This window comes from Acanthochromis polyacanthus, chromosome 16 (genome assembly GCF_021347895.1).
Source record: "Acanthochromis polyacanthus isolate Apoly-LR-REF ecotype Palm Island chromosome 16, KAUST_Apoly_ChrSc, whole genome shotgun sequence".
NCBI classification, from domain to species: Eukaryota; Metazoa; Chordata; class Actinopteri; family Pomacentridae; genus Acanthochromis; species Acanthochromis polyacanthus.
This window is the reverse complement of record NC_067128.1, coordinates 19,685,499-19,698,897: the sequence shown is the minus strand read 5'-3', so window position 1 is coordinate 19,698,897 and position 13,399 is coordinate 19,685,499. Positions and strand designations below refer to the sequence as shown.

Here is a 13,399-nt window from a genome sequence, read left to right as displayed (position 1 = left end):
GGGATCAGCACTAAACGAAAAGTACACAGGAATCATCGTTAGTTTTGCAAGGGTTAGATCATAAAAGAAAACACTGGACAAATTACTTTGGCACTTCTAAAGATGGTGCCAGAAGAAAAGTTAAAGGAGATCAAAGTTATTAGGCTTTAGCTTCTGGGGAACACTAGAGTCTATACAAAATTTATAGGATGCATGAAAGTGTACCCCCTGGTGACACTATAGAAAAAGACAAACAACTTGGGGATCACCTAAGTTACATAGATTCATCCTTTAGGGGTGTAACTGTATGTAGAAAATTCCATGTTAATTGATCCAAGTCGGTCGACCAGACAGACACTGCCTTTTACAGAGCCACATTAGCAGCATGGCTACAAAGAACTGCATTAGTATAAAGAAATGTTCTATGTCTCCCTCAAAAAAGGTCCAGTTTTCACACATTAACTTTTGAAAATCGGTAGTAGATCACATTCAAGATTCAAGATTTCTTCAGATGTGCATCACAACACAGAGGCAGGAATTACTGTGAAAATGCATAGGAAGAAACTTTATTTCCCTTTGTAGAAATTAACAAAATAACTAATCATTTACAAAAAGAAACACAAACCACAGCAAAATCTTGTTACTGGACTCATGATGAGACCATACTTTGTGTACAATATCAGAAGTATTCCAGAAATATTCCATTGAAATGCTAAACTCAACACCACGAAGTCCACTGTAGTAAAGGGCTCATCTTCAAACTCTGGAAAGGTTTTAAGCAAAGTAAACACTAGTAGTAGAACTAGAGTCCAAACGGATACTAGTCTGTGTCCACAGAGATCACAGAGCTGTGGCTGCGATCTATGGACACCGTGCTGTCATCGATGTCACTTTTGTCATCGTCGATCACAATCACCTCTGCAGTGTCAGCTGCTGGAAAATACAGACAAAGCATGTTAGTTTCTCTTAGCCGACATTTAAAAAGAGTACAGCATCCCTCTGAGTCACTTTCAAGTCCTGTAAATGACTGGTATTCTATATCTTACTTTAAACAAACCTAATGAAAAGAGGTGAGGGCTGCAGTCGGAAGCGAGATTAGTGAGTTCGGCTACCTCATGGATTCTGACTCCGATTCTTCAGATTCCAACCGTGGAGCAAACACACCTGCGGACCTGGAAGCTCAAAACAACCCAGATGCTACTACAATCTGCAGTAGCATCTGGCATACCTCCTTGACATCAGGAGCATCTTTATTGTTTTCTTGAAGAAACTCTTGAATTTGTTCCCTCGAGTCAGACTGTGCAGGCTGACTTCTACTGGAACATCCTGAGGCGTTGGAGGAAAATCATTCGCTGCAAATGGCCTGAACCGTTGCACAATGATATTTGGGTGCTCCAATTACACTGTGGGCACAGTCACAGCGAGTTGGTATGTATGGGGTTTTTGGTCAAAACAACACAATCGCAGAGTGCCCAGATAGTTCAACTGGTCTAGCAGCGACCCGTATAAACACAGCTGTCCAGCCCATGACCTTTTGCTGCAGGTCCTTCCCCCACTTTTCAGGCAAACCCCCCCCCCCAAAAAAAAATAAATAAATAAAAATTAAAAAAAAAAAAATTAAAAAAAAAACAACAACAACAAAACCCAAGAGCCCTGCTTGCAAGATTTGGTTTCCTGTAACTTCTTCCTCCTTCCCAAAATGAAATTTAAGTGGCATATGTACAGAGCAAGACTTCCAGGTGTGTCAGGAGCTCTGGGACGAGAGCATGGCTGACTACTTTGCAGAAGATGGCAGCCACAGCTAAAACAGACGCCATTTAGCTTCATATAAACACAGTGACAGAACTTTTTGATCACATCTCATACAACAAGACTATTTAAAATTCTCCAGTGACCTAATCTGGTGATTTGCTGTTCCAGGCTTGCTTATCTGAAACAAGGAAAACTCACTTTAAGAGGACAGTGATTGTACTACACAATGCAGCATTAGAACACAGGAGTGATGGTTGCTGGAAATGTTCCCCTGTACCCCTATGGAGATAAAATCATCCGTTTCCAGCTAGAATAGTCATTTACCACATTAAGAATGTCGAGACTGTATTTCTGATTCATTTAATGCCATCTTCATTGAAAGAATTATTTTCTTTTAGACAAAAGGACATTTCTAAGTGACCCCTAACTTATGAACAGTAGTGTCCATGTGGAACCAGAGGTCTCACTGACTACATACAGTGCCTTGTGAAAGTATTTGGCCCCCTTGAACTTTTCAACCTTTCGACACATTTCAGGCTTCAAACAAAGATATAAAATTGTAATTTTTGTCAAGAATCAACAACAATTGGGACACAATCGTAAAGTGGAATGAAATTTATTGGATATTTTAAACTTTTTTAACAAATAAAAAACTGAAAAGTGGGGTGTGCAATATTATTCGGCCCTTTTACTTTCAGTGCAGCAAACTCACTCCAGAAGTTCAGTGAGGATCTCTGAACGATCCAATGTTGTCCTAAATGACTGATGATGATAAATAGAATCCACCTGTGTGTAATCAAGTCTCCGTATAAATGCACCTGCTCTGTGATAGTCTCAGGGTTCTGTTTAAAGTGCAGAGAGCATCATGAAGACCAAGGAACACACCAGGCAGGTCCCAGATACTGTTGTGGAGAAGTTTAAAGCCGGATTTGGATACAAAAAGATTTCCCAAGCTTTAAACATCTCAAGGAGCACTGTGCAAGCAATCATATTGAAATGGAAGGAGTATCAGACCACTGCAAATCTACCAAGACCCGGCCGTCCCTCTAAACTTTCACCTCCAACAAGGAGAAGACTGATCAGAGATGCAGCCAAGAGGCCCATGATCACTCTGGATGAACTGCAGAGATCTACAGCTGAGGTGGGAGAGTCTGTCCATAGGACAACAATCAGTCGTACACTGCATAAATCTGGCCTTTATGGAAGAGTGGCAAGAAGAAAGCCATTTCTCAAAGATATCCATAAAAAGTCTTGTTTAAAGTTTGCCACAAGCCACTTGGGAGACACACCAAACATGTGGAAGAAGGTGCTCTGGTCAGATGAAACCAAAATCCAACTTTTTGGCCACAATGCAAAACGATATGTTTGGCGTAAAAGCAACACAGCTCATCACCCTGAACACACCATCCCCACTGTCAAACATGGTGGTGGCAGCCTCATGGTTTGGGCCTGCTTTTCTTCAGCAGGGACAGGGAAGATGGTTAAAATTGATGGGAAGATGAATGGAGTCAAATACAGGAGCATTCTGGAAGAAAACCTGTTGGAGTCTGCAAAAGACCTGAGACTGGGACGGAGATTTATCTTCCAACAGGACAATGATCCAAAACATAAAGCCAAATCTACAATGGAATGGTTCACAAATAAACGTATCCAGGTGTTAGAATGGCCAAGTCAAAGTCCAGACCTGAATCCAATCGAGAATCTGTGGGCAGAGCTGAAGACTGCTGTTCACAAACGCTCTCCATCCAACCTCACTGAGCTCGAGCTGTTTTGCAAGGAAGAATGGGCAAGAATTTCAGTCTCTCGATGTGCAAAACTGACAGAGACCTACCCCAAGCGACTTGCAGCTGTAATTGCAGCGAAAGGTGGCGCTACAAAGTATTAATGCAAGGGGGCCGAATAATATTGCACGCCCCACTTTTCAGGTTTTTATTTGTTAAAAAAAGTTTAAAATATCCAATAAATTTCGTTCCACTTCACGATTGTGTCCCAATTGTTGTTGATTCTTGACAAAAAATTAAAATTTTATATCTTTATATTTGAAGCCTGAAATGTGGCGAAAAGTTGAAAAGTTCAAGGGGGCCGAATACTTTCACAAGGCACTGTACATCTCTGACTGTATTTATTGTAAGGGAAAAATAAAGACGCACCTCTCACCTTTCCTTTCGCTGATGAGGGCCTGTCTTCTCGCCTTCATGTCCAGGCTCAGGTTTTCCACCATGCTGTCAATGCAGTTGTCCAGTGCCAGACAGCGGGTCTGAGACTGAATGACCTGTCGGCAGATTGGGCACTCGTCTTTCTTTTTACGCCACAGCTTGATACAGTAACAGCAGAAACTGTGAGCACAGTTCAGGATGACTGTCTAGAATAGAATAGAATAGATCTTTATTGTCACTGTAACAGAAAACAATGAAAATCAGTTTAGTACTGTCCATACAGCAGCATTAAAAACTACATAAGGCAATATTAACACACCCTATAAAATATATACAACTGAAATACAAAAGCAAACTGAGCCTGCAGGGGATATCAATACAGATGCCAAAAGTAGACTGGTTTCAGAGATTTTCACTCTTTGTGTCTACCTCACAAAGCAGTTCAAAGACCATGGTGTAGTTGGGTCATTCCATCTAAAATCTGATTTGTAGAAGAATTTCTACTCGACCATCTCTAATTTCCTTAAAAAATGTATAGCACAGAATATTGATATTTATAAAGATATTTTGATATTTTTAGTTTGATATATGAAACACTCAAACGCCTGTTGAACCATATTTAGCACATTTTTTGCACGCTGAAATTTTAAGTGCTTTTTTTCCCAGAATCTGCAATATTGGGCATTCCAGGCAAATTGAAATATGAAAAAAGCACAGATTAACCAAAAAAAATAATAATGCAGGAGTCAGCCGCGGACATTTTCTGAACCATAAGTACTTGCATGCTACATCAATACAAAACAAAACATTTAGATCTTTTTTTAAATATGAAATACCTCGTCATGAGAAGGGGAAGAAAGTATGTTTCATTGATCTTTCATGACGGATTAAATACACTACTGTTCAAAAGTTTGGAATCACTTCGAAATGCCCTTATTTTTGAAAGAAAAGCATTTTTTTTCAATGAAAGTAACATTAAATTAATCAGAAATACAGTCTACGTATCTATGAAAAATAACTTTCTGAGAGTGGTTCTATGGGCTGCTTTTAAAAATCTAAATATCTCAGGAAGTACTTGATATGTCAATCTAAAATTTCACAGATACCACCTTAAATATCCAATAATTAGGTTTTGCACAATTCAGCTTTGTAGTTTCACAATAGTGGAATTTTTTTAAATGGCTGTGCCCTTAAATAAGTACTTCTAATTAGGGAATAAAATATAGAAGGAAGGATGATATGATTTCCATGCTAGTCAGACTTTCAACCTCACCTCAATAAAAAGCTCTGAGCAAATGATGCACTGAAGCTCGTTCTCCAGGACTTCAGTCACTTGTGTAACAACCTCCTCTTTTTGGGCCCTTGCCTTTTCTTTCTCCTCCTGCAAAAAAAAAATAAAAATAAAGGAAAGCATAAACAATCAAAATCGATCAGCTAAGTATCAGCTAAAATTCACAAACAAGGCAATAATTTTAAGTCCACCTTTGTCGCTTCGAGCTCCTTGTTTTTGTCCGAGAGGATCTGCTCAAAGGCTTTTCGAGAGAGGGCAAGTTCATCGATCACTTTCTTTTGCTGAGGATGTTGAAAAAAAAGAATCACATGAGAACCAAATCAAAGTTTTTCTGAATTCTGGACAAACATTTGCGTTCTACTCACGTCTCTATAATACTAAAGTTTAACTGTTACAGAAAGACAATTTATTTTTGCTTCCCTATCGTACGTCACAATGTTCTTACCTCTTGTAAAGCCCCTTCCAGTTGTTTCTTCAAAACCTCCTCTTGTTGCTGTGTTTTCTGTTCCTAAATACAGAAAAAGCTACATCATGATTACGAAGAGTGTTTTAGCCTAGCAGGTGTTTATCCAAAGATAGTTTTCTGACAGATTACATTTGCATCTACTTCCTACCACTCAAACAACATTTGTGGACCAACTGCTGGCCCATTCCACAAACAGCACAGAAAGTGGAAGTCTGTGTGGTATTGAGAAAAAAGGACTGTGACTGTTGAGGCATGCAGCCTTCTTTGCAAATGCAACAGAGATTTTCTGTTAGAGAAGTCGTACATCTAGAAAGAGCTACAACTTCTGGGCCTTTATGACAAAGCAAAAGCAAACTGAACCTGTGAGAGCAAAATGAATTAAAAGAAAAAGTAATTTGCACTTCAGAACTTTTAAGGCCAATTTTTACTTTCCATGTCTACTTGTTTGTAAACGTGACAAAATTTACATCATCTACTGAAGTCTGCAGGAGTCAGTGAGGAGCCCAAAATTTGAGAATGTGCGAACTGTTAGCACTGCAAGCACATCATCCATCCATCCATCGAGTATCTATACACCGCTTAACGCTCATTAGGATCATGGGGAGCTGGAGTCTATCCCAGCTGACTTAGGGTGAAGGGAGGGGAGATCCTGGACAGGTCACCAGTCTGTCAAAGGACTACATATAGAGACACACTCACATTCACACCTACAGAAAATTTAGAGTCACCAATTAACCTCAGCATGCTTTGGACTGTGGGAGGAAGTCAGAGCACCCGGAGAAACCCCATGCATGCACAGAGAGAACATGTGAACTCCATGCAGAAAGATCCCCGGAAGGCGGGGATGTGAACCAGGGATCTTCTAACTGCAAGGTGGCAGTGCTAACCACCGAGCCACTGCTGACTGCGTAAGTAAAAGGAAAATAAAAGGTGCTCAAAGGATATGTCTGTTTAGAAGAGAGACTTCATGAAGAGATTCTCAGCCATCCATACTTTAATAATTCATCGTTAAAAGTGCTGGAATTGAAATAGTTGCTGCCGCACTTTGGAGATGCTTTAATTTATACATGCTTTCCACCGACGGAGCCCAAAAACAGTGGGGACACAACAAGGACTGAGCAAAAGAAATGCACTACGTTTTCAGCTGTTGTTAAATAGGGATCTAAGATGAAACAAGAAATACCCTCTCACCTCCAGCTGCCTCCTAGTTTCACTGAAGGACTTCTCTAATGCCGCCATCCTGTCCATTTTGGCTCTGAGCATCTGTAGCTGGCCATGCAGCTCCCTGACCTGCTCCTCTTTGAACGGGTCAGCTTGTTGGGGTTCTCCCTCTAGAGAAGCTACTTGCCTCTGAGTGGCGTCCACCTGCTCCCTCAACAGCAGAATGTTCTGGCTGTACCTGCAGGCAGCAAATAAAAATCAATATTTACACTCATAACAGAAGGGAGCATCTTTAAGTCAATGGTTGGAACAAAAAGAAGATGACAGCGTGACTTCCTGACAGTTTCTGCCTCTTCCATAGTTTCATTTTACTGGAGCCACACTAAAATCAGCTTGTACACACCAGAACAACTTGTTTTATGATCTAGTCACTGGTATTTTACATACTTAGAGCACAAATAAAAATACATGTATAGGAATGTGATGAGTCACAAGCTGCTTTTGTCTTCAGTAGGATTCAGATATTGAGTCACAGAATGGGTTAAAATGTATTTTCATTGTCAGTTAGTAGAGGAGGTTTTTTTGGTCCAAAATGGACAGAATTCAGTTCGATCCAACTTTATTCACACTGCACCAATTCACAACATACGTCATCTCATAGTACTGAACATAATAAGGTGAACACTTTAGGAATTTTAAACAGAGAAGAGAGAAACCAATAATCCAGTTTCCTTTAGATTCCCTATGAGCAAGCTTTCCCTTTAAGGTGGTGGTGGTGGTGGGTGCACGACGACGACAAACAAACCGGTTGGTGGGGTAAAGGGGGTGAGAGGGAGTGGGGGACAGCAGAGGAGTCTCTAAGATTTCTGGCAATATCTTTACAGCCAAAACAAGTTTTACTATAAGGGTGCATTCAGGGTTCAAGATCTAAATCATTCTAATTTCTACATTGAAATTATTGTTCAAGTCAGTTTTTAAAACTGACAAAACGTGCTGGTTTCGGGCTCTCAAATGCAAATATTTTCTTTTTTTGGCCATTTATGCCATCTAGTTGAATGTGTTTGTTGACAAAACAAGATTTTTAAAGCTTAAAGAAATCATATTGGACTTCTATGCAATTAAATAATCACTTGACAAAGTATTTCGTTAACTAAACTACAAGAAACATTCATACTGAGACAGCTGTATTTTGAGGTTTGACTGCAAAGAGTAAGCCTAGCTGCGCCAGACCCAGCTCTGAAGACACAAGGGTCTAGGCATGCTCGACAGGGAGGGAGGCGGGCTAAAAGGTTGTCTATCAAATCACTCTGCAGCAATTGGGTAGGTATACAACCAACCAGCGCAAAGAATAGGCTCCTAGAGCGCCGGAAATCAGAGGATGTGGTAGTTCGGTGAAGCCTTATTTATGCAGTCAATGGGTGAAGCTCAAGTATATTACAGACATGTTAACAGAAAGACTATTCAGAGTCGGTGCTAATGGAGCTCAACGACTGTTGTCGTTTTTGTTGTCGACCCTGGCAGAGAATTAAATTCGTTGCCGTGGGTTGTCTAGCGTGGCTAGGCTAGTTGTTTCCGGTTGTTTCTGTCAGAATCGTCGCGCCTCTGTCGTCACTTAGTTACGCCCGCCTTCTGACTCTACACTTCATGGTGATTCGTCCGGCCAGTTTAAGGAGCATCCAACCTCGAGCCTTATGGAGGGTAACTAGACCCACCCTGGCAGAGAATTAAATTCGTTGCCGTGGGTTGTCTAGCGCGGTTAGGCTAGCAAAGAGTTGATCTTTCAGAGAAATTGGGACTTACATCTGCAAGTCGTCCAGGTCAGAAGGAAGGCTGGTGTCATCAGAGGGCCACTCTGCCTCTTGAACTCCTCTGCTGGGTCCAGTTTCCTCTGTCCTTGTGTGACTGAGCCCCTGCTGGTGTTCTGCTGGAGACAGAGGGCAGGGCTTTGCAAAAGACTTGTCTGCAGAAGAGCAGCGGTAGAGCTTGGGGTTTGAGGTAGAGGGCTCAATTTCTTCCACAGTCAATTTCCTCTTGGGCTTCTTGGATATGTGGACTCTTTTAGCACCCTCTCTCTGCACCTTTGCCAGATAGAGTTTAATGTCTTTAAGTGGCCGCTGGACAAGGATGTAGTCAAACTCCATGTTGTATCCTTTTAAAGGAACTCCAAGCTGAATGGAGTCTCCAAGCTTGAGCTGATGGGCTTCATCAGCAGTTATACGGTTTCCATTCACCCACACTCCATTGAGACTCTGAGGAAGAAAGCAGCCTGTTGATAATACTCATATACTACTAATACAGCAGTGTCAGACAAATACAACAAAATGAATTCATCGGTTTAAGACACTTTGTTAAAAACAGAATGGACAAAATTGCACCATACGAGGGGCGTTCAATAAGTAATGCCCCTGACCCACTTCCAGTTGTCTGATCCAGCTGAAATTTTGCATGTGCAATGATTTATATCTCTACGGGTTATGTAGCAAATTACAGCAGTACACTAATTGTGGTTTCTGATTTATACATCTTTGAACTGAGTCAGGTGTGAAATTGAGCCTGTCGAGTGTCACACAGTTATCCGGTTTTTGTATTTGAAAGGACGTACACCATAGAAGACTTTTGATGAAATTAAAGAAACTTATGGTGATGATGCCCCATCATATGACCTTGTAAAACACTGGCATTGTGAATTCAAACATGGTTGGATTTCTGTGGAAACAGCTCCCAGACCTGGTCGCCCTCCTTCTGTGGGCGACCAGGGGGGCGACCAGGTCTGGGAGCTGTTTCTACAGAGTTCCAGCCATGCTTGGATTCACGATGCCAGCATTTTACAAGGTCATATGATGGGGCAAGTTTCTTTCATTTCATCAAAAGTCTTCTGTGGTGTACATCCTTTCAAATACAAAAACCGGATAACTGCACGAAACTTGATAGGCTCAATTTCACACCTGACTCAGTTCAAAGATGTATAAATCAGAAATCACAATTAGTTCACAGCTGTAATTTGCCACACCACCCATAGAGATATAAATCATTGCACATGCAAAATTTCAGCTAGATCAGACAACTGGAAGTGGGTCAGGGGCATTACTTATTGAACGCCCCTCGTAAAACTATATTTTAAATATTGCAGAAAAAGAGGTGTGCTTTTCTTGCCAAGATCCTGTATATATCTGTATGTATGTATCCTGTAAATAATATTATACAGATGAAGCTTCTGCTTCAGTTCTGTTTGCACTTGTCCATATTTGACAAGTGCAAACAACACAAACTGTGATGTTTGCACTTGTCAAATATGGGAGTCTTTACTAAGATGATTCATCTGGCATACACTACTGTTCAAAAGTTTGGGGTCACTTAAAAATGTTTTTATTTTTAAAAGAGAAGCAGTTTTTTGCAATGAAGATAACATTAAAAGAATCAGAAATACAGTCTAGACATTGGTAAGTGGTAAATGACTATTCAAGCTGGAAATTACTGTTTTTTAGACTGTGATAAGAGACGATTTGAAAAGATGCAACTGAACAGGTCAATAAAAAGGTAAAAGTAATTTGAAATTCTGAGAGCACACAAGCAGTGAGTCCAAAAAACTTCATGAAGGCTAAAGTGGCCATAAAATGTGATGAATAAAGCATACTGCACTAAAAATGTTTTAAAATCTGTCAAAACAAGATCAGCTATAATTGGTTTTGTTAAATAATCGTTTTCTTTATCTTTTTTAAAGAGCATTTTTTCAGTATTCTCAGTGTGACTTTGTATTTAGTTTTATATTAGCATTTCTTTCACTTGGAGTTTGTGTGCAGTCCATCTACTACCGTGCAAAAGTTTGGGGTCATGTAGAAATGTCATTGTTAATGTGTTAAATTACTATTCTAGCTGGAAGCAGCTGATTTTTAATGGAATATCTACATAGGGGTACAGAGGAACATTTCCAGCAACCATCACTCCTGTGTTCTAATGCTACATTGCGTTAATTGATGGTGTCAAAAGGTTAACTGATGATTAGAAAACCCTTGTTGCAATTATGTTAGCACATGAATAAAGCGTGAGTTTTCATGGAAAACATGAAATTTCCTGGGTGACACCAAACTTTTGAACAGTAGTGTAAATCTAGTGCTTGTTATATTTTGATGGTAAACAGTAGGAAGTCCTCTATGTAACTCAAATAAAATGCAAAATGAGAAGGGCATTTCTTTAAGAGAACAGTACAAACACAACACTGATCCTGTCCTGTAATTTTATAGTCTATATATTGTTTTGATATTTTAACAATTTTATACAGCAAAGTCAATACAACTTGGTTAGAAATAGTCATCATTCAGCTCATCAGAGGCCTGCTCACCTTCTTGTCTGTCACTGTCCACTGTCCATCTTCCCTTTGCTTGAAAGTACAGTGCAGTCTAGAGATCATCAGAGGACAACTTGGAGACAGCAGCTGGTAAGTTACATCCACACCTCGACCAACGGCGATCTGGGGGGTCAAAAACAAACACGCCTTTTAACTTCCACTCAGCATCTCTGTAACCCAATAAAACTTATGGACACTCTTCTACGACGACATGCTCAAGTACAAGTACAAGAGTGCTTAAGTAATCGTGGTAGTTAGTTTACATTTAGCTAGTTAGCTAACATTAGCAAAAAAATGTACCTCTGTGTTCTCGAACAGTCGAAGCCAGTCAGAGTTTCTCCCGACTCGCATCAAACAGAACACCTCTACATCAGAACCTGCTTCCTCTTCAGCCGCACAACTATCCGCCTTGGCATCATCCATCTTATCTCATTCTGTCAGCTGCAAGTTAGACACGTATTGAGTAGAGTATGTCTGCACTACGCACCCAGAGCTGGAGGCTGCACAGGGAGGACTGCACTTCCAGCTTCTTCTGGGGCCGCACGTCTGGAGCATGTTTTACAGACAGCGCCCCCTACTGGAATGGATGATCACTAAAGTGCACAACTTGCGGTTTTAAAAGATGATTTCACTCTAAAATACACTAGCAGTCAAACATTTTCACACACGTTCTCATTTAATGGTTTTTCTTTGTTTTCATGACTATTTACATTGTAATTTCTCACTGAAAGCATCAAACTATGAATGAACACATATGGAATTATGTAGCAAACAAAATTCAGCAGCAGAGGTGACTTTTGGTCTTTCTTTCCTTGGTCCTCATGTGAGTCTGTTCCATCGTAGCGCTTGATGGTTTTTGCGACTGCACTTGGAGATATCTTCAACGTTTTTGCAATTTTCCGGACCGACTGACCTTCAGTTCTTAAAGTAATGATATACTGTTGTTTCTCTTTACTGAGCTCATTGGTTCTTGCCAAAATATGGATTCTAACAGTTGTCAAATAGGGCTGTCAACTGTCAACTGGGCTGTCTACCTGACTTCTGCACAACACAACTGAAGGCAACAAATCTAGGAATGAACACAGATGGAATTATGTAGTAAACAAAAAAGTGTGAAATGAGTCTTTGTATGTTTTATATTGTAGGCTCTTCAAAATAGCTACCCTTTGCTTTCATTACTGCTTTGCACACTCTTGGCATTCTCTCGATGAGCTTCATGAGGTAGTCACCTGAAATGGTTTCCCAACAGATGTGTCTTGTCAAGGATCATTTGTGGAGTTTCTTGCCTTCTTAATCGGGTTTGGGACCATCATGTTTTATTTTGGCAATTCTTGTTGAAATAACTTCAAAGTTTCACAGAATGTATAGAAACAGATCAAGATTTTATATTTCATGCTTTATTTTTGCTCTGTTTTCAGGTTTAACCATGCCGTCACTACCAAAGAGAAATAATTTTGCATCTTGGAATACGCTGATGTTGAGGATGGTCTGGGGATCCTTCAGCCCTGCATAAGCAACCTTCCTTTTTAAACTTTTGGTACCAAGTCCAAATTTCTTTGTCAGTTGGTGACGTTTTTCCAAATTTTGCGTTGAAGTCATGCTACACAGTCTTGGGTGACTGTGTTCAAGCATATTCCAAGACGCAAAATGACTTCTCTTTGGGAATGACCATCATGGCTCAACCTGAAAACCGAACAAAAATAAAACATTAAATATAAAATCTTGATCTGTTTCTATACATCCTGTGAAAATTTGAGGTCATTTCAACAAGAATTGCAAAAACTATTGGCCTGCGAAAAGATGTCAATTTTTTTTGGGACACCATGTATTTTAAATAAAAATTATTATGCGCAGAACGTGTGTCCCACAACAACCCTGTTAGCATAACCTTTATAGCTGGTAGAAGAAGAAAACAGTGAATCACATGAAATGCTGGAATTAACATCATCAAACAATTTTCCAAGAGAATGGGTAGAGCAAAGCGATGTCCTCTCTTCTATTTTCATATTTTCATAACATTATCAGTTTTGTTTGAATGTCTCACTCTACCTCATATTGTCAGGATAGGACAAATTATTTTTTACTTTTCTTTACTGTTTTTTTCCATCAGTAAGTTTGTCCTCTTGGTCAGCAGTAACAGCTAGCTAAATATCTAGCAGGAAACTTCTGAGAAAAAGCTAGCATTAGCATGGATTAGCAACCCTGTTGCTGTGACTAGAGTAGGGTTAGCAAACAACAAATAAAACATG

The 13,399-nt window shown here is 40.0% G+C and overlaps 1 protein-coding gene across 6 annotated transcripts; it reads right to left on the bottom strand.

Annotated features, from left to right (window-relative positions):
• Positions 1-517: 517 nt before the first annotated feature.
• rnf8 (ring finger protein 8, E3 ubiquitin protein ligase) lies at positions 518-12,489 on the bottom strand. Of its 6 annotated transcripts, none has more exons than XM_022211477.2 (9): positions 11,451-12,489; positions 11,145-11,273; positions 8,606-9,054; positions 6,836-7,043; positions 5,624-5,686; positions 5,370-5,459; positions 5,161-5,268; positions 3,889-4,093; positions 518-912 (listed from the first exon to the last, which is right to left on the bottom strand). In XM_022211477.2, exons 1-9 carry the CDS (start codon positions 11,571-11,573, stop codon positions 800-802), a joined length of 1,488 nt encoding a protein of 495 aa, XP_022067169.1. In that variant the 5' UTR covers positions 11,574-12,489; the 3' UTR covers positions 518-799. The 6 variants fall into 6 exon arrangements, with proteins under 6 accessions (XP_022067169.1, XP_022067171.1, XP_022067172.1 ...); XM_022211479.2 differs by having other exon boundaries at positions 3,882-4,093; positions 11,451-12,488; XM_022211480.2 differs by having other exon boundaries at positions 518-909; positions 3,882-4,093; positions 11,451-12,487.
• Between the last annotated feature and the right edge of the window lie 910 nt (positions 12,490-13,399).